At 62.4% G+C, this 19,168-nt stretch overlaps 1 protein-coding gene across 3 annotated transcripts in view; it reads left to right on the top strand.

The window, feature by feature from the left end:
* Window positions 1-19,168, top strand: part of NFATC1 (nuclear factor of activated T cells 1) — a 102,630-nt gene that overhangs the window by 45,752 nt on the left and 37,710 nt on the right. For all 3 annotated transcript variants that reach the window (XM_057526759.1, XM_057526761.1, XM_057526760.1), the window contains exons 5-8: window positions 184-356; window positions 2,004-2,144; window positions 10,052-10,107; window positions 14,566-14,698. In XM_057526759.1, coding sequence (XP_057382742.1) covers window positions 184-356; window positions 2,004-2,144; window positions 10,052-10,107; window positions 14,566-14,698 — 503 coding nt within the window. The remainder of the gene's footprint in view (window positions 1-183; window positions 357-2,003; window positions 2,145-10,051; window positions 10,108-14,565; window positions 14,699-19,168) is intronic.

The following is a 19,168-nucleotide window of genomic DNA, read 5'->3' as shown; positions in this document are numbered from 1 at the left end:
CTTGGGCCCCGGGTGCCTGAGGCCGGGGCTGGCTCGTCTCCTGCTGCCTCGGCCCCAGCCCACTTGACGGGTGGGTGTCTGGCCGCCCCGGCCCCTGGGCAGGGCCGCAAAGACCCTTCGGTGAACGGTCGCCCGGGATGGGGCAGGGGTCCGGGGCTGAGCGTAGACTCTTGTTTCCGGCAGCATCGACTGCGCCGGGATCCTGAAGCTCAGAAACTCTGACATCGAGCTCCGCAAGGGGGAGACGGACATCGGGAGGAAGAACACGCGGGTGAGGCTGGTCTTCCGCGTCCACGTCCCGCAGCCCAACGGCCGGACGCTGTCGCTGCAGGTCGCCTCCAACCCCATCGAGTGCTGTGAGTGCCGCCCCTCCCTGCCTCCAGGCCGAGCAGCGCCAGCCCCTGCCGCAGGCTTCCTTGCCAGTAGCGCCTTGGTTCTCGTGCGCACAGCCTCTGAGCCGTGCTCGTCCCACCCAACACCCGCGCCTTCCCGCGCAGTCACGGACACACCTGCACCCTGGCCAGGGCACCCGCAGCTCCTGTGCGCGCGTGGTGTGAGGGCTGCCGCCGACTGCCGGCACCTGCAGGAGGGCGTGAGAGGGAAAGGAAGTTTGTCCCGAAGTACCGAGATGTTTGCGGTGACCAAATTTGGCCTAATCCCTGCACGTTTCAGGGAACTTGAGAAAGTGGCATTTTGGCCTTGAAATCTGTTGGATTGAAGGGACCTAAATTTGCAAGCCTGCCCGTAACTCAGGCCTCTGTGCCCGGTGGCGCTGGGTTCACTGCCCTCGGTGTGCGGGGACAGGCCCAGGTGGTGAGATGCTTCAGGCTTGGACGCTCCTGACCACTCAGCTCCTCCGGGGGCTGGGACAGCCGAGGCCTGCGGTCAGCATCCTCTTGCAGTGACTCTGCTCGTTTTTGTTAGCAAGTCGGGCGACCGGTTCAGCTCCGTGCGGAAACCCCCCAGTGCCCGCCCCCGACCCGGCATCCGGACCCGGGGGGGACCAGACCCTCCACTGGCCACTGCCCCAGCGAGAGCCTTTCCACCCGCCCTCCTCCTCCTCTCATCTCTGAAGCACCGCCCCTCCCCACCGGTGTGGGCTGTCTCAGGACACCCCCGACCTCGCGGCTCAGCCACCCACCCGTCTCAGGGGGAACGTCCTGGTTTGGTTCCTTGGCCTCTGACCTGAGCGTCGGCCAGACCTCGGCGACGGGGCACCCTCCCGCCGCAGCCCCTTCTCTGCCGCGTGGTCTTCGCCTCCTTCCCACCCCTGCCCCCCGCTCCTGTGGACCCTCACGTCCAGTCTCTAGAAGTCCATCCCCAGGCCGTGGGGTCTGCCACAGATGGCTCTGCCTTCCTGCCCTGTGGTCCCCTCCCCGTGAGATGGAGCGGGACCCTCCCTCTCGGGTCCCCTGGTTGCTGGGTGACCATGTCAGGACGCCTGGCTCAGCCTCACTCCCTGCTCCTGCCAGACTTCTGCCGCCTCCTGCGTCTGGCCTCTGCCCGTCCCGCCCTCCCCGACAGCCTGAGCTCGGCCGCCTGTGGCCCGCCAGCCCCTAAGCCAGAGCCCGCTTCGGACGGGTCCCCACATCCCACCCCCTAGCTGGGGGCGCCTGCCCCGGGGTCTCCCTGCTGCTCCCGGCGGGCGGGCCGTGTCCTCCCCATCAGCAGCAGGACTCCCCGCGGCTTCCGCAGGCCCCTCCCACGGGCAGTCAGTCACCCTAGCAGAGCGCGTTCACTGGCTCGCACACGCGCGTGTGCACGCTCTCCACTGAGAGGTGAGCCTTCTCCACGTGGACAAGTCAGAGGCGGGGCTGCCCTCCGTGTCACTCCACCCTGGAGTAAGGCTGTGAAGACACGGACCACGAGTGGCCACTCTGTTCTGTGAACCAGGGACGGTCGCACTGCTCACCCAGGAACCCTTTGAAAGCAGGGCTGCCCCCGGGAGGGCCAAGCAGAGGGGCCTGGGCGTCTCACTCCCGTTGCTCTCCTGCCCCACACAGCCCAGCGCTCGGCCCAGGAGCTGCCCCTCGTGGAGAAGCAGAGCGCGGCCAGCGGCCCCGTCCTCGGCGGGAAGAGGATGGTCCTGTCCGGCCACAACTTTCTGCAGGACTCCAAGGTCATTTTCGTGGAGAAAGCACCAGGTATCTTCTTTTAAAACCGACATCGAGCCCTTGCTGTTTGGGCGCTGGCGGAGGTTGGCTGGCAGGAGGTGGGCGCGGGCGGCCACGGGTGCGGTGCACAGTCCTGGGCCACTGCACGCGGTGCCGGCCGTAGAGGGGCTGCAGGTGCGGGGCCTCCAGGAGGCTGTGCTCTGCTGAGGGGCGGCCCCGCGTCCGCCTGGCTAGCGGGCGCCTCCCTCGTGGGCTCCGACCAGCTCCTGCTGCCGGGCCTGCCCGTGCGGACGCATCTTCTCGTTTCTCAGAACCACAGACCGTCCGAGGCAGGCGCCCGGGCACGGAGCGGCCACGGTAGCCGAGCGGAACCCCACCGGGGCCCAGAGACCTTGCTGCACCCCCGTGGCACCCTTCAGGCCCTCACCCTTGTCCGCACAGAACCCCAGGGTGCAAAGGCAGATGCTGTTGTTCTTTTAGTGACGGTGGCCTCTGGGCCGCTCCGTGCGTGGGTGCGCGCCTGTGTGGGTCTCTGCACGTGTGCTCGGGAACGGGGGCTGCAGGTTGGCAGGGGAGGGTCTCCTCCCTCTGGTGTCTGGGGAACCAGGCAACGAGTCTCTCGCTGTGCGGCAGGGGAGACGCAGGGGCGGCACGGCTCCCGCCCCGGGACGCCGGCCCGACCGTGTGGCCACGTGGCAATAAGGGGAGCGTGTGGACCTTCTGTCTCTCTCAGACTCCGGAGTTTGTTTTTGGGGCGGGTTCCTTGCAGGGGGCTGGCCCCCAGGCTGGGGAGGGGGGCTCCTGTGGGGTCTGGGCCTGCTGCCTTGTTCCTCTCCTTCTCTTTCCCAGCTACGGTCCCCCCCCGCCGAGCGCCGGAGCAGGGCTCATGCTGATTACCGCAAACCGCGGAGGCACTCAGCCTCCGTAATGGGGTTGATTTTGTACAGTTTGCCGGAAACTTAAGTACTTCAGTCAAAATGGGCTTAAAAGTCTCTCACGTTTAACTTGTTCTGCCTGTACGTTCACACGTGTGATTGGAAACTGTTTTAGAGGATGGAGCAAACCCGACCAAGTACAATGGTAGGGGAGGAATTTGTGTTCCCCGAAAGCCCCTCTTTGGAGGAGGTGAATTCTGAAATAATTTAAGCTTCTGTGCTTTAGATGTGTGCACATGCGCAGTGCGTGTGGGGGGGGGGGAGGGGGGGCGCCCAGGCCCGGTGCTGCGCCTTCACCGCATGCTCAGCGCGCACAGAGACGTCTGGTGGGAACCAGCCAGCGCCCCGCGCTGTTCCCTCGGCCCGTCAGCCCCGACTTTGACCTTGGTGCCAGGATGGGACTGTGAGACGTCTCCTGACCCCCTCGGCTTGTCGTGGGTGCCCGTGGGGCTCCTAGGTTGGCGTGGCTCACCGCGGCCCGGTCACGGGGCCTTCACAGCGGCCACCCGCCTGCAGGTGGGAGCCGAGTCCTCGGATGTCCGGCCGTCGTCCTCACGTGGCCTCCCGGGCCGCCCCGGCCCCCATGCCGGCTGAGCGCCGCCGTCACTCGCTGTCACGTCGGGGCCCGTCCCCCGCCCGCGCGCTCCTGCAGCGGCTCTGCGTCTGGCAGGCAGAAGGCGAGAAAGCAGCAAGTGGGTGGAGACCAGACATCCCGTGAACACGGTGTGACAAGGGAGACGTAAAGAGGCGGCTGTGCGTCCTGTCACGTCGTGCTCGTGTCCGAACAGGGCTGTTGGCACGTTGGCGCGCATACTCGTGCCTGTTCTGAGTTTGCAGGAGGGGGCAGGTGTCCACACGCTTTCCGCCTCCGCCGTCATCCTCAGTAGAGTGCACACCGGTGCTGCCTGGCCGGCTGAGCTGTCCCTGGGCTTCTCTTGGTTGATTTGCGGGGGGAGAAACCACTGAAGTCCATTTAGACTCAAAGGCTAATCGTCCTCTAGGCTTGCGAGGAGGCCGCCTGGTCTGCTTGAAGGTTCTTTCACGCCCTGGTTGGTGGCAGCGAGGCCGGCGCGCACAGTGAGCCTGGTCTCTGGCGCCGCTGGACGTGGGCCGGGGGCCCCGTGGCAGCCGCTGCAGGAGCAGGAATGTAGCTGCCGTGAACGCCGCCACGTCTGGCGCCGGGGGAGCCGAGCTCCGCGTCGCCACGTCCCCTCGGCTGCACCGGGCCGCGCTCGGAGCGTCCACAGAGTTTCAGGGTTCCTCCTGGCTGAGGCCCCGCCATCACCTGTGTCCTCATCGTGGTGACCGAGCAGGGTCCCCGAAGGAGGACGGCCCTCGGGATGTAGAAGCAAAGCCCCTTCTGTGGACGAGGGGCCCATCACAAAGAGCCGTGGACCAGCCACGCTCTGGCTGCATAAGTGACAGGACCTTCCGGAACGTCCTGTGAGTCTTCTGAGGTCTTTGTGTCCAGCAGGAGGCTGCAGGGCCTGGCCTTCAAGGTTGACAGCTGTGGCCTCCGCGTCAGATGACACCTCCCACGGTGGCCATGTGTGTGCGTGGACACCGGCACAGGCTCACATAGGGGACGCGGCAGGTGCAGGACGCCATGGCAGGGCCACTTGCAGGAAGTGAGATGCTGTGCCCCGTCTCCCACTGAAGATCTGGGGGTCTCTCTTCAGACCTGTGCACGGGGGACATATCTGTACACATGCGTGAATATTTGAAACAGCCTGACATATGAGAACACAGAGAGAGCGCCCACGTGGAGGTGAGCTGCCTCTTCTGGAGACAGGAGAGAGGAAGGCTTCAGAGGTTTCGTTGCCGTGAATGTTACGCGGTTCTTGATGCCGACGCTGAAAGTCCCCGCTGTGTGCAGCCCCGGCCTGTTCTCTGCAATTCCTGGAAACTGTGTGAAGCCTGTTCTGGCTTCTTCTGCTGCACAACAGACCTCACCAGAACTTGGCGGCTTCAACGAACAACACTGTTTGCCGGCCCTCACGTGTGGCTGGACGCAGCCGTGGCCCCCGGGTCTCCTCCGCAAGGCGCCGGGCACCCTCCATGGGCGCCAGGCCTCCTCAAGGCCCAGACTCAGAGGGGCCGCACCGCACTGGGGCGCACCAGCTCCCAGCCTGCCCAGACTCGGGGGTAGGACCCCCAGGGTGTAGACGTGGAGGGTCATTGGGCACAGCGTGACCGCCGGCCACGCGACTAGACCACCTCCTTGTCAAACCTCCTACTAAGGCCCCAAAGCCAACACGGCCAGACCCCAGCCCCAAACCCAACAGAGACAGACCCCAGAAGAAAAGATCGTGTCCAGGGTTTCCTAAGACCTTAAAACGGAAGCAGGACTTGCTTCCTGCGGGGAAGCATCTGGAGCCGGAGTCCACACTGAACCAGACGCAGACCTTGCCTGTTTTACGGAAGAGGATCAGAGTCGGGTCGTCACTGGGCCACCCCGGCTGGGTGGTGCCCAGCGGCCCTTTGGCTTTTGGGGTCTGGCCTCTGTGGTCGGCCTTTGCTGTGGGGGGGGGGGGGGTCTCGGGTAGGGCCTTGCGGGTCGGGTGTCACTCGCCGGTCGTCCAGCTGGCACTCAGGCTGCAGCCCCGCTGCCCCGGGTGTTGGTCCCAGGGGTTCTGGAACTTGCACAGAACGGACCCCGCTGGCTGGTGCGCCCCTCACACCCAGAAGCCAAGACTTGGTGCGGGGCAGACGCTGTGTTCAGATGTTTCTGGCGCTGACCCGGGGAAGGCAGGCGGAGAAGGTGCCGCGCGTCCACGAAGATGGCTGTAGTCATGGGCAGCTGACCTCTGCAGGGGGGGTCTTAGGGTACCCCTGGGCCGAGACGCCTCCGGATGTGGGCTCGTGGGGCGGCGGGGGCGTGGGAGCTGCTGCCCCCTGGTAGCCCCAGCCTGCGACCTGCCCGGGACTGACCCCCAGTGAGTGGACGAGAGCAGCGGCTGGGCCCCTCTTGTCCTAAGGAGGCTCTTTCTCACTTTTTGGCCTCGGAATTGAGTGATCCTCCCACGCTTCTAAACTACACAACATCTTGAACAGGCTTGGGAGGGATCACGCTACCCCGGCACCCCTCTGCAGAGATGGGCAGACGGGCAGGGCCCTGTCAGGTGCTCAGGCTCTGTTGGCGTCAGGGGCCCGAGGGCCCTTCTCCCGGCTCCAAGCTCTCCCCTTTATCGGTGTCCCAGGACGCGCCCTCGCCCCTGTCCCCGGGGACCTCCCCTCCCTGCAGGGCTCTCCTCGTGGGTCCGCATGCGAGAGGCTGGGGAGGGGAGCGGGCTGCAGCCGCTGGACCGGGCGGTGGGCTCAGCGTGACCCCTGCCCTCCCTGGCCTTCACGGGCCCCGGCTGCACCTCTCCCTCCGGGGCACGGCCGCCTGCAGTGGAGGGTGCGGGGGTGTGCAGGCCGGTTGTGGGCCTTGCAGGGGCTGCAGTAGCCAGAGTGGAGGCGTCCTGTGCACGGGTGGGAAGTCACCAGAGTGCCCTCTCGTCTTGGCCCGGCTCACTTGTCTCTTCCTCCGGGCGCCTCCCCAGGAGGGCTCCAGAGAGTGGGCCCGGGTCCCTCCCGGGGAGGGGCAGCAAGCAGCAGGGTGGGAGTGGGCACGGCAGGAGGAGCGGCTCCAGGCTCAGGCCCAGCGAAGGCGCCGCTCTGGCCTCTTCCACGTGTTTCAGGATCTCGTGTGGCGATGCCACGTGCGGCCGTGTGGGAGGATTCATTTTCCGTGTCAGCCACGTTGAGATGTAACTCACAGGCCGCACGACTCACCCGTTTTAAGTTCAAGGGCTTGGGTTTATTCAGAGCCCAGCACGTGTCCCAGGACATTCTCGTCACCCCAAAAGAAGCCTCGCCCGTTAGCCGTCACCCGTGTCGTCCCCCAGCCTGGCAGCCAAGGACCGCTTTCTGTCTCCACGGATTTGCCCACTCAGGGCGTCCTGTGGGCCCAGCTGCCCCACCCAGTGGGGTCCTCGAGGTCCATCCCGCGGGAGCGTCAGGACGTCACCCTCTGAGGGCCGGAGGGAGAGCGCCCTGGTCATCGGTCACCGTGGACGGCCGTCGCTGTCACGTGTGACGCCACAGTGGCCCGTGCGCGGGCCCCCGAGAGCACACGCGTGCCGCTCCCCTGGGCGCTCCTGGCGGGGGTGTCGGGCCTCAGAGGCGCCGCAGCGGCTGGACCTTCCCTCACTCAGGAGGCGCATCTGCTGGTCCGCGGGGCCCCGGCGGCCCGAGTGTTTCACCACGCGTGGGTCGGAGGCCGCACCTCCGCCCGGCCCTGCGGAGGGCCGGAAATGAGCGAGGCTGCTGGGGACCCTCGGGCCTCCGTCGGCAGCCCCCGCTCAGCCCTGTCCCACGGAGTGTGTGCGCCGGCCCCGAGGCAGCTCCTCCCGGGCGGCTGTGGAAGCCTCCCGGCCGTGGGTGGAGTGGGGAAGCCTTTCTGGTGACTCACGCCGCAGGGAATTCCCTCATGATTCGGAATATTTTTACTTCTGGGCTTGCGCGCAGTTTCCTACTGAGAAAGCCAGCGAGCTCCTGATAAGGCTGGAACACAAAGGGCCATTCAGGGCCGATCGCTTCCCTTCCCGGTAGAGGCTGAACTTGCGCACGACGCCCAGCCGGGCCTGTGCAGAAGAGGCCGCCCAGAGGCCGCAGGGCCTCCCATCCGAGGGAGGCCGGGGCAGCTCTGGGGAGTCAGCAGCCAGCGGGGCTGCGGGTGCCGGTGGGGAGGGTCCCCGTGAGACGACAGAGCAGGCCATTACCAGCCCTTGGTGGCTCCTCCCGTCTTGTCCCTGAGCAGGGCTGCGTGTGCACTTCTGACCAAGGGGACACTGGCCTCCAAGAGCTCACGCTGCGCTTGGGATCCCAAGGCCAGCCCCCCTCGGCTGTGACTCAGTCACAGAATAGGGACCTCGGGGCCAGAGCTCCCCGGGGCCAGGGTGACGGGGACGCAGGGAGCCCTGGGCCTGTGAGTCGGGCTTTAGTGGTGTGGTTCGAAGGGTGTGCACTTTCAGAAACCGTGTGGGTGGCCGGGCCCGGCTGGCTCGCAGACCTGGTGCGCACAGTGGGACCGCCGGCCCCCAGGCGGGCGCTGTGACAAGGACGGTGTCCCAAAGGCCCGGGAGGCCCTGGAGGGAAGAGAGCCCTCCCGCCCTGCGTGTCCTCAGCGTGCGCACCCCACCGCCCGCTCCACCCCACGCCTGTATTTCCCTTAATTTTTGTTCCACGGGTGAACGTGCAGCAGCGTTCCCGGGAGGCTGGTCTGGTCTCGGGCCCCTCCTGCGGGGCGGGTGGTGTTAAGGTGGACGCCGGGTAATGCTGGGCGTCCCTGGCCCCCAGCGGCCTCAGTCTCCCCTCGCCTTCCGTCGGGAGGCCCGTCAGCCTCTGTCGACAAAAGACTGAGCAGCTGCCGACTGTTCAGGTTTTAGCGCTTAAAGCTGTTTTGGGGGAGAGGGACAAAGATGGGCTTTGTCATGAGAAAACTTGTTGATCTCAAAAGGCACCAAGGACGTGGGAGGCTTGGTTACAGGAAGAGTAACTTTGATTTCCTCAAAGCGGTGGGGGGGCCCGACGGTGCGTCCGCGTCTGCGGCAGGTCTGGGCTGCGTCACGCAGGAGTCCGCGTCCCGGAGCGCTTTGCAAGGCACTGGGATCCTCCCTCGTTTGTCGGCCCGGAGTCAGGGCACTTCGTTCACCGAGTCCTGTGCTCGCAGGGCTCCGGAGCGTTTGCTGCTTTGCAGCACTCCTGATGCCTTTAAGGGCGGTGGGTGTTCTTCCCGTTTCCTGTTATTTTTTCCTAGAGGAGAGATGGATGCGGGTGTCTTATCACCGAGTGGGTCCATCTGGTGGAGACTCAGTACGGGCACCTCCGCGTCCCGAGGGGCTGCTGTGGTCCTGGCATGTCCCAGCCTCTCTGTGACTCACATTTCCTCTCTGCTCCACCCTCCGCCCCTGCCCGGCCAGCACTGCCAGGGAGAAGAAGGAGATTCTGTCTAATTTATTTCTACTTTAGGATTTGGAACACACACACATTTCTTCTTGGAAAACAGAGAATAAGCCACAGCTCAGACCATCCAGCTGTAATGGTTTGTTTGGGGAGCGGACGTTATACAAGATGCAGAGGAAGGAGGCCCCTGTAGAAGAAGATTGACATCTATTAATTCAAAATAACGGCCAGACGTAGTCCGCAAACAGCATGCCTGCCAGAAGGGCTTCCCAGCTCCCAGAGCACGGCTCGGCTCCGTCACCCCAGAGGGCGGGCTTCCAGGCTTCGGCTCCCTCGAGGGCCTGGTCCGGGGACAATAAACTCTTTCTTTCACGCCACTGGAGCCTTTTCAGTTTTTTCAAACGTGCAAACGCCACAGGGTAAGGTTAAAAATACCTTGTGTTTTGCATTTCTCTATCCTGATGTGGCAAAGCACAGTCACAGAGAGGATTTTCTTGTTCACCCGGCAGTTCCCCTGAGCAGGGGCAGGACCCGAGGCTCCCGGGCCCCTGCTCATTAGAATAACTCTGCTCCCGAGACACGCGAGGGCTCTGTGGCCCCGGTAGCGAGGCCCCGCTCCCACCCTGTGCACCGCAGGCCAGACTCAAACCGGGTCCGAGTCCCCAGGCGGCACCCTTCTTACCGGGGTCATCGGCGCTCCCCCCGGGCTCGCTCCCCTCGGGGACCCGCGCGTGCACCCCTCCCAGGGCTGGTGCTGGGGATGCTGGCTGGCACGTGGCCCCTTCCTGCAGAGCGGGGGTCTCCAGGCCCCGCCAGGTCCCTGCGCTCGGGTTTGGGTTTGAGCTTCTCCCCAGGGCCTCGTGGCCTCTCTCCAGCCGGTCAGTCACGTGGGGCGTCCCACTCGCAACGGCTGCTGGTGGGCCGGCCGGGCCAGGGTGGACCCTCTCGTCAGAGCGTTCCCGCCCCGAGTCCCGTCTGCCTGCATCCAGGTGTGATTTCGGGGCGGTGCCCGGTCAGGACAGAGTAACAGACTTCTCGCGCCCTTTCTTGCAGACGGCCACCACATCTGGGAGATGGAGGCGAAAATCGACGGAGCCCTGTGCAAGCCGGTGAGTGCGGCGGGGCGGCCGTGGGGCGGCGCTCTCTGGGCAGGGCTTTTTACCGGCGGGGGCTCCGGGCCCGAGGCACATGGCTTCTGCCTTGTTAAAACGGACCACCGATGAACATAACAGAGAGAGCGGGGAATAGAAATGGTTGGGAAATGCCTCCCAACCATAAGCGCCCTTGGGACTCGCAGCGCGGGGACCAGGGAGGACAGGGCGACTCGTGGGCTGCAGGCCCCCCACCAGGAAGACCAGGATGCGCTCACACCCCCGGGGCCTGCTGTCCCCTCTGGCTGCCATTATCACCAGGGCCCCGGGGGGCCCGCTGCCCCCCGGGAGGACCTGCTGTCCGGAGCCTGCACGCAGCTGCCCCCTACCCCCCGGGCAGGTGGGCCTCGGGGTTCCGCCAGCGCCCTTGACAGTGACTCCTCACTGCTGTCCTCCCAGGAAGCGCCAGGTCACAGGCGCGAGGTCAGACCTCCGTGCTGCTGCACTGCCTTGTGCATTGGCCGGCGGCCGGGGCCCCTGCGGGGACGGACGCCTGCCACACACGCCTGACCTCTGAGGGGTTGCTGCGCTGGCCCAGGGCCCGCCTGAGCCCGTCCTCACGCTCGGCCTCCCATGGCCCTCGTGGTTGTCCACGCACAGAGGGCCCTAAGGAAGAATGATTGTTTCTTGAGTTGTCGACGGAGGATGTTTTCTGTCTGAAGTTACGTAGCTGCTCCAGCTTTCTCTGGATGAGTGTTCATACGGCACGCCTTTCAGTCTGTGTCTGTGTATTCTAAGTGGGCCCTTGCAGACAACGAAGAGCTGGCCCTTGTGTTCTTACCTGCCCTGACAGTCTCTGTGTTCTCGTTGGGGTGTCGAGACCACTGTGTGTGGAGTGATTACTGACGGCGTTGGGTGACTGTGCGCTGCCGAGCGCGTGTGTGCCCTGCTTAGTCCCAGAAGAGCAGTAGGAACCTTCAGGCAACATAATGTGCAGGCTAGCAGGTGACTTTCTGGAGACGTTCACAGTTCTTCCAGGCTCTCTGCCTCGTCCCACCAGCCACTCCTGATGCAGGTGTGTGGATGGTCCTCCTGAAAGCGCAGGGAATGGGGGTCATTGTTCAGAATCCCGTCCAGGTCAAGGACTGAATTGTTTCCTCAGGCTTCCCCGTGTGAACAGGGGACCTCGGGCTGTGGGGTTTGCCGAAGCGATCTGGGTGTCCTCTGCGCTGTGGCCGGGAGGACGCGTGTTGGGAAGGAGGGCCTGGGGCCTGCGCGTCCCTCCGCACGGGTGGCGCCGTCAGGAAGAAGCATCTTTCACCTGCGACTTAAGCTTTCTTTTCCAAGCACCGACCCTTTTACCAGAAGGCTTTTCAAATGGAATCAGAGGGAGATGCGTCCTCCCTGGCCCAGGGGCGACATCTGTGTCCACCACCTCGCTCCCCCCAGGGCGTCCAGGCCTCTAACCTCACACGCCCTCTTGGCTCCTCCTGGTCCCCCCGAGGAGGTGCTCCGTCTCAGGCAGCTCCACTTTCCGACGGGGACTCTGGGTCCCGCAGGCCCAGCAGCTGCAGAGCCGGCCCTCAGGTTTGCTGTGACAGACACTGGCCACCGGCCGTCACCCCGAAACGGGGACCCTTGGCTCCCAGTTCCAGCCCCACCGCAGGCCCGAGTCCTCTGCCCCCAGGCCGCAGTGCCACCCACCCCTTCTCCCTGGGCAGGAAGGAGAGGCCTGCAGAAGCTATGCATCTTTTGGCATCGAAATAATTCCGCCAAGTTTGCATGTTCAGATTTTCCGTTGTTGAGTTTCCTTTTCCACTGTGAACAGTGCATATATTAAAGAAAGCTTAACCGTTGTCAGTCACGTGTTCTAAAAGAACCGTAGGACACGTGAATAATGATGTACTTTATGTTTACCATTTCATCTTTCTTATCTCTTAAATGAAGTTTACTTTCATATATGTTTTTCTAATTATAAAAGAGTGTCATATTCACTGTGGAAAATTGGAAGATATAACAAAGTATAAAAAAAGAAAACGCCTAGTGTAATTTCACCACTTGGATGTAGCCCCCATTAACATTTGGGCGTATTTCCTTCCATCCTTTTCCTGTCGTGGGTGTGTATCTACACATGCACATACATATACCTTATGTTGTGTGCATGTTTAAAACAAGGTCGGATTGTGCTGTATATATAGTTTATGTACTATCGTGAGCAGTTTAGACAATGGGTTTTCTTTTTTTTACATTAATTTATTTTATTTATTTATTTTTGGCTGCATTGGGTCTTTGTTGCTGCGCGCGGGCTTTTCTCTAGTTGCGGCGAGCGGGGGTACTCTTGGTTGCGGTGCGCGGGCTTCTCATTGCGGTGGCTTCTCTTGTTGTGGCTCACGGGCTCTAGGCGCGTGGGCTTCAGTAGCTGTGGCTCGCGGGCTTAGTTGCTCTGCGGCCTGTGAGATCTTCCCGGACCAGGGATCGAACCCATGTCCCCTGCACCGGCAGGTGGATTCTTAACCACTGTGCCACCAGGGAAGCCCCCAGACAAAGGGTGTTCTTAAAGCAGGTGACATGGGTGTACTGAGTAGTGCCGTTTGTAACCCTTACTCTGTTCCTGTCGTGACAGGTTTTCCCATCACTGCATTTTCCTTCCCACCTCTACCTTACTGTGTATTTAGCATTAGTTCTCCCACGAGGACAGAACTTTGTCACAAAATTTCATAGTCTGTCTAGCATATCAGTCTGCGCCCACATCAAAACACACGCCTCCAGCCTCTTAGAACTAACGGAAGCCGACCGCGCAGCGTGGAACCTGCCGGAGGCTCCTTGCCGTGCCGGACATCCCGGTACTTCCGGCAGCCGCTCCTGTTGACGCCTCCCAGCTTTGCTTCTGGCCTCGGCTTAGGCAAACCCGCTTCCTTTCCGTCTCTTGTCCCGGTTCCTTCTGTAGAGGCCGGGCTCCGGCCACCGTGGACCGCCGCGTCTGCCGTCGCGGAGCACCAGCCGTGTGCCGGGCGCCCGCCTCACCTGCAGGGTCTCCTCATATCATTGAATCCTCAGAAAACAGCCCCCGAGGAGTGTCTTTCTCTTCCGGTTCCCTGTGCAGGTGGTGGAGCTGAGACTCAGAGATGGCAGAGCCAGGGCAGAAACCCAGACCCGTCGGGCCCCAGCCAGGCTCCCGAACACGGGCCGCGTAGCTGGGTGCAGACGCTCAGCGGGGGTCTGGCCGAGCGCACACCCTCGGCTCCGCTGGATCCGTCTCCTTGGGGTTACTTTGCTCAGGCAGGAGACCCGCGTGCTTGTGGCTTCTTCCAAATGGAATGAAGCTGTTAGAACAACAGGGACACGTTGCCTGACCCAAGTGTGGTCCCAGGGGACGGAGCCCAGAGGGGGCTGCAGCCCGGGTCCCGGCCCCTCCGGCCCTGCCACTCGTGTGCCCTCAGCAGCAGTCTTCTGAGCCCCATTTCTTCACCTGGAAAGGGAAGAGGTTGCCCCGAAGTTCTCCTCAGTTTTGGTTAAATATTCTTCGGATTTCATTATTAACAGGATCCAATCAATTTTGCTGTTAAATTGGGTAACAGGCTACAGTTACTCTAAGAAAAAAAAGTGATACCATGGATTTTTCTTACACATTTTCCTACTTGTTGACTGAAATCATATGACAAGAAACCTTGAAGAAACCTTTTGGATGTGAACTCTCCCTCCCCCTGCCTAAATCAAGGGCACCTCTTTGGCGCCAAGGACGGGCCCTCATGTGGACGCCCGGGCATCTCAGCACACGGACCCCAGCCTGCTTCCTTCTCCCACACGCATGCTGCCCCACGGCGACCTGTGTTTATATCTGTACTTGAAAGGGCACAGTTTTGTAAACATGTCGCTGACTTTTCATTTAAAACGTGGAAAGGTAACAGCAGCTTCCACAAGCCACCCTGATGCATCCGTGCCTGACTGCCTGCCCCTCCCAAGTTCGCTGAGTCCAACTCTCCCATCCCCTTCAGTCTGAGAGCGTCATGGCTTCGGCTTTGGGCCGTTGGCGCAGAACGTCTCCGGCGAGCACTTCCCCTGGGTCTTCGTTGCCAGTTACCTGAACTGGTGCTCCCGGCTTCACCAGGAGCACCAAGTTGGCGAATGTGGGCTTAGTTTTCTGAAGGTCATGCCTTGGTTTGGGGGCAGAGGGGCGTGGGGTCTTGTGGAGACTTTCCTGCCGGATAGCTGGTCCCCTCTTAGCATCTGCACTCGCGGCTTCTCTCCTGGGCCAAGTCGGTGGCATCTTAGGGGAAGCCCCCCACCTGCCCACCTCACACACCCCCTCAGCCCACCTTTCGGCTCCAGTGGGAGGAATCAAGGTCCCTGCAGGCCCTCAGGGGGGCCTCTCTGAAGGGAACACCTGCCGTGTGTGTCACACTCTGGGAGGGTCTGGGTGTGGCTCTGCGTTTGCGAGATGCTCAGCGCCCCCTCCTTATGCTGCTTTCTCACTAGAATTCGCTGGTGGTCGAGATCCCGCCTTTTCGCAACCAGAGGATCACCAGCCCCGTCCAGGTCAACTTCTACGTCTGCAACGGGAAGAGAAAGAGGAGCCAGTACCAGCACTTCACCTACCTGCCCGCCAATGGTAACGCTCTCTTTCTAACCTTAAGCGCTGCGAACGAACCCATGGGGTGCTTTTCCTAAAAGAAAATCAGGAACCCTGACATGTGGTGGTTGCAAACGGTGTGGTCGCGCTGCACGCCCGAGCTGTTACCATCCTGTTAGCAAGATCGCGGCATCGGTTCCTTCCGGAGAAACGTGAAGCTTTCAGTGTACTTTCCTTTATTACTCTTGGGGCTGGGGGCTGCTTTTGGGGATAATTACCGATCATTTTGCTGGCTGCTTGCAGATATACAACCGCCAAGGGGGAGAGAAGGTGCAGCTCTTCTGTACGCAGAAGCTGAGGTGGCCTTGGTGGGAGTTTAAATTCTAGAGATGTTTAAGGTGGAGAAGCAAATAGTTACAATGATTTTACAGGTGCCTTTAGAAATAAACCCTTGTATGAAGCCTGAAGGCTGGTGGTTGGTGTGATCATTAACTAACAGTAATGATTTCTGTCCTCGAGCTAACGTCCCACAGAAAACTCTTGGTTGGATAATTGCATCTCCGGTGACCAGGAGGCTTTCACTCCCAAACACCCTTTACTCGACCAAAAAGCGCCTCGTTCAGATTGTCCGCTCACACACTTGGAGGATGGTTTCTTGGCCTGAAAAAGACCTGTTTACCTTCTCCACCTTTCAGGCTGTTTTCTGAAGGAGAACAGCATCGTGTGTTGTTTCGCCCCTGAACTAGTAGAAAGTTGTTTCCCGGCGCTGCTCAGACCCGAGGCCTGGCGCCCGGGGCCCACGCCACCCTCCTCCAGGCCGGCAGGGTGTGTGTCCAGAGAGGGCCACGTCCTGATTCGGTTGTGTCATGTAAGCACAGCTGTGCCAACAATCTTGTTATCCTGTGACTTTTGTTTCAAAAACTTGAGATCCGTATAATCTAGGCGGGAAACCACGCACTAGGACTAGTTGCAAAAGCAGCCATGTCATCTTCTCAGTAAAATCAAGATGTTTTTGAAGGCTTCACTCTTCTCCTATTGTGAAATGTCACGTACGATAGGCGAGGTGATAGAAAGCCCTGGAAAACCCGGGGGATAGCAAACAGCATCACCTGCTTTTCGGGCAAACACTAGCCACGCCTCTCCCGTGCTGAATAACGTGGTCTTGCGGTCATCACGTCACGAGCGTGTACGTGAACAGGCCTGCAGGAGTGCGCGTTGCCGTTGGGCCGTTTGTGGGGAGTGTCTTTGCCCTCCTGCTCTGGGGCCCCTCTGGGGCTTCTGTGATAGGCCCTGCACACTCCTCACTAATCCTGCCTGTTCTTGGATATGGTGCTACATTCTTTACAGCAGAAAATCCTCAGTCTTTGTTTGAAAATGTAATGATCGTGTCCTAATTAAAATTCAAGCATGGTTGACTAAAAATTGAATGCGTTAAAGAAAACCTGGGCTTATAAAGAAAAATTACTTTCTAAAGCAGTTTAGAAATCAGCTTGAACGTCGTTTCCTGCAGTTCCTGCTCCAAGTTCACCTCCCGCTTAACACAGACGCCCCCAGTCAGAGGGAGGGGGTCTGCACGCAAACCGGGCCCCCCTCTCAGGTGGGGTAGTGAGGCCGCCAAAGACACGTCACTGAGATGCTGGGCCAGGGCTGCCGAGGGGCCACCGTCTCCCCCTAGCCCTACAGCTGCCGTTCAGTCCTGCAGGCTCCCTCCCACCAGGGGCTGACCTGCCCCCTGCTCCGCACCCCGTCTCCCCCATGTCGGCCCAGCACACCCATCACTCGTGCTCCGTGGACCGTCAGCCGGACCCCCCGGTCCCTCGAGCTGGTGACCCAGCCCCACCCACAGACCAGTCCGTCCGTCCACCCATCCATCCGGAGCATGGCTGGCGGGCTCTCTGTGGCCTGTGCTGCTTTCATCAGGCCCTGGTCTCCCTTCACTTCTCTCCTGGAAATTTGCCCCATCCCCAGGGGGTCGAGGGGGTCCGTGCCACCCACGCCTGAGAGCCCCGGCCCTGCCCTGCCTTCCTGGGTGGCCGTGCCCCGTGGGGCTGTGAGCTCCCTGGGAGCAGGGACCCCAGCCGGCCCTGACTCCGTGCCCGGATCGTGGGGACCGTCCTTCTGTGCTTTTCTTTTTTAAAAAATAAATGGACCAGTGAAAGACCGGAACTCGAGCCTCCAGTTTTAGGTTTGGTGTTTTTCCTCGCGGTCGCTTCTGCCCCCTGCAGCTTCGGGCTGAGTCTTCACATGGCTGAGCAGGTGGTGTCGGTGAGGGGCCAGGTGGGCCGGGCCACCTCTGTCACCTCCTTCCCATGTCTGGTCTCAGCCTGTCCTTACCCTCCGAAGCCTACCACCCCGTCGCCCGCCATCTGACGCATCAAGTTAGTGTCCGTTGTTCAAACTGGAAGGAAGCCCGGCTGTGGGTCTGCGCGGGGCCTGGGCCGCTTGGGCCCCTCCCCGTGTCTGGGGGCCATGTTTGGGGGAGAGCCTCCAGGTGCGTGTAGGACGCCCTGAGCGAGCAGAGTGTGTAGAGCGGGGGTTCCTGGCGGGAAGGTCAAGGGCAGAGCAGAGCAGACACCCGGGCAGTTGCAGGAGAGGCCACGGACCCACCCACGTGCAGCCAGGGAGGCTTTCCTCAGTTTCTTGTTTGTCGCTGTCTGGGTTTAACCGCAATCTCCTGAAAGAAAGCGTCCGCTCTCTCCAGCGCTGACTGTGAGCTGAGGGGCCCTGGTACCTGTCACGAGGCCGAGACCCCGGGGAAACAGCCCCAGTTAAAGATGGAAAACAGCCTGCTCTGCGGGGACCGGCCCCTGGGTTCGGGGGGAAGGCGGCGTCCACCTCGGCCGTGTCCCCAGGGCTCCCGTTTCCGACGCTGCCCAGTGACCCCGGGACGAGCAGGCAGGGGCGGCAGCTCACACACTAGGGGGGAATCCCAGCTAATGACTTCAGAGTCATGGGCCAAAGTCAGCCTGTTCCTAAAATGAGGAAGTCAGTCATGACAGATCCTTGGGTCTGGAGGGTCTGTCTCTTCCCCTGAGATGTTTCTAGCTGGTTCCCAGGAGTGCCTGCGGTGGCACCGGGGCCCCTGCCCACCTGTTGCTCGGGGTGAGGGTCCTGGAGCTTCACCAGGGTCAGCCAAGGAGGCCCTGGGGACACGCGGGCGCCCGCGTGGCATCTGCCGACGGCAGAGGGGCTGGCCCCGAGGGCCCCCCGCGTGCCGGGTCCAGCTCGGCAGGGCGGCCGGGCCTGGCGGCCAGACTCACGGACAGGCGACCACTCAGCTCAGCTGGTCAGCCCCGCGGCCACGGCCTCACTGCGAGCTCTGGGTTGACCTTTTCCACTGAGCATCTGGCTCTTTCTTCCCGAGCTCGTGGAATTGACATCGCGTCCCGAAGTACTGACCTTCCCGGCGTCAGTGTGCGCGCCCGGCAGTGACCGTGGAAGGCGCCCCAGCTCCTTCCCGAGCCTCCGCGGCCGAGGGGGTCTGGAAGGCGAAGCAGCGAAGCCGGGAGCAGCCGCCACGAGCGGAGCGGCCGCGAGCACACCCAGGCGGCTCCTCCCCAGGGCCCGGGCCCCCAGGTTCCCGCCCCGTCCTGCGCTTCGGAAGGAAATGGGCCACGTCCCCATCTCGCCACGTGCCACAGCTGCATCTCTGTGGCTTTGACCGCAGGGGGCCGTGCCGCCGATCCTCAGACGCACACGCGTGTGTGTGTGCGTTTGCGTGTGTGCCCGGCACGTGGCGCCTGCTCGGAGCAGCTGCGTTCAGAGCCCGCTGAGGCCAGGCTTCTGAGGATAGCGTGCCCCACGCGGTCCCTGTCCTGCCCCCTACAGGGCCCTGTGCGGCCGAGTTTTCTCATCTCCTTCTCCTGGCAGGAACGGGGGAGGCGCAGGTGAGGGTGCAGACCAGCCGCTGCCCGCACCTGGGCCCCGGGCTGAGCCTGACCTCGTCTCAGAGGACCTGCCAGCCTCCCCGCAGAGCAGGCTGTGCTGACGTTTCCACCCATGCGTGTGGAGGGCTGGAACGTTCCAGGTGGCCCAGGGGTGTCAAGCCTGGGTCTGAAGGCTGAGGGGAGCCGGGTGGGGCCCGGTGCAGGCCGGCGGGAGCCGGGACGGGGCGCCCGCTGTGGCTGGTGGCACGGCCGCTGCCCGTGGGCCTTCTGGAACCTTCCCGAGTCGGCTCAGTGGCGTGGCGGCCGCGTGGCGGTGAGCGTGCGTTGGCGGGGGACGGTGCACGGCTGTGCACGTCGGGCTCGTGCAGGCGCTGTGACGCGCTTTCTCCTGGGAACTCCCACGTCCCGGAGGCTGCTGTTAGTAAATTCCCAGTTTTATGGGCGCTCTCGCTGTTCCAGCAGGAGAACGAGGGACCGATGTTTTCATTTCTTTCCACGTTAAACCTGCCGCCACAGAGAGGCAGAGAAGTGGCTGCCCTCCCACCGGGCCCCCCAGGAGGGATGAGTCAGGGCCGGGCCGTGGCCCGTGGGGAGGGTTTGGAAGCTGCCCTTCCCCGCAGCG

The sequence above is a fragment of the Balaenoptera acutorostrata genome, chromosome 13 (assembly GCF_949987535.1).
Source record: "Balaenoptera acutorostrata chromosome 13, mBalAcu1.1, whole genome shotgun sequence".
NCBI classification, from domain to species: domain Eukaryota; kingdom Metazoa; phylum Chordata; class Mammalia; order Artiodactyla; family Balaenopteridae; genus Balaenoptera; species Balaenoptera acutorostrata.
The sequence above is the reverse complement of the archived record's forward strand: the minus strand, read 5'-3'. Positions and strand labels throughout refer to the sequence as shown.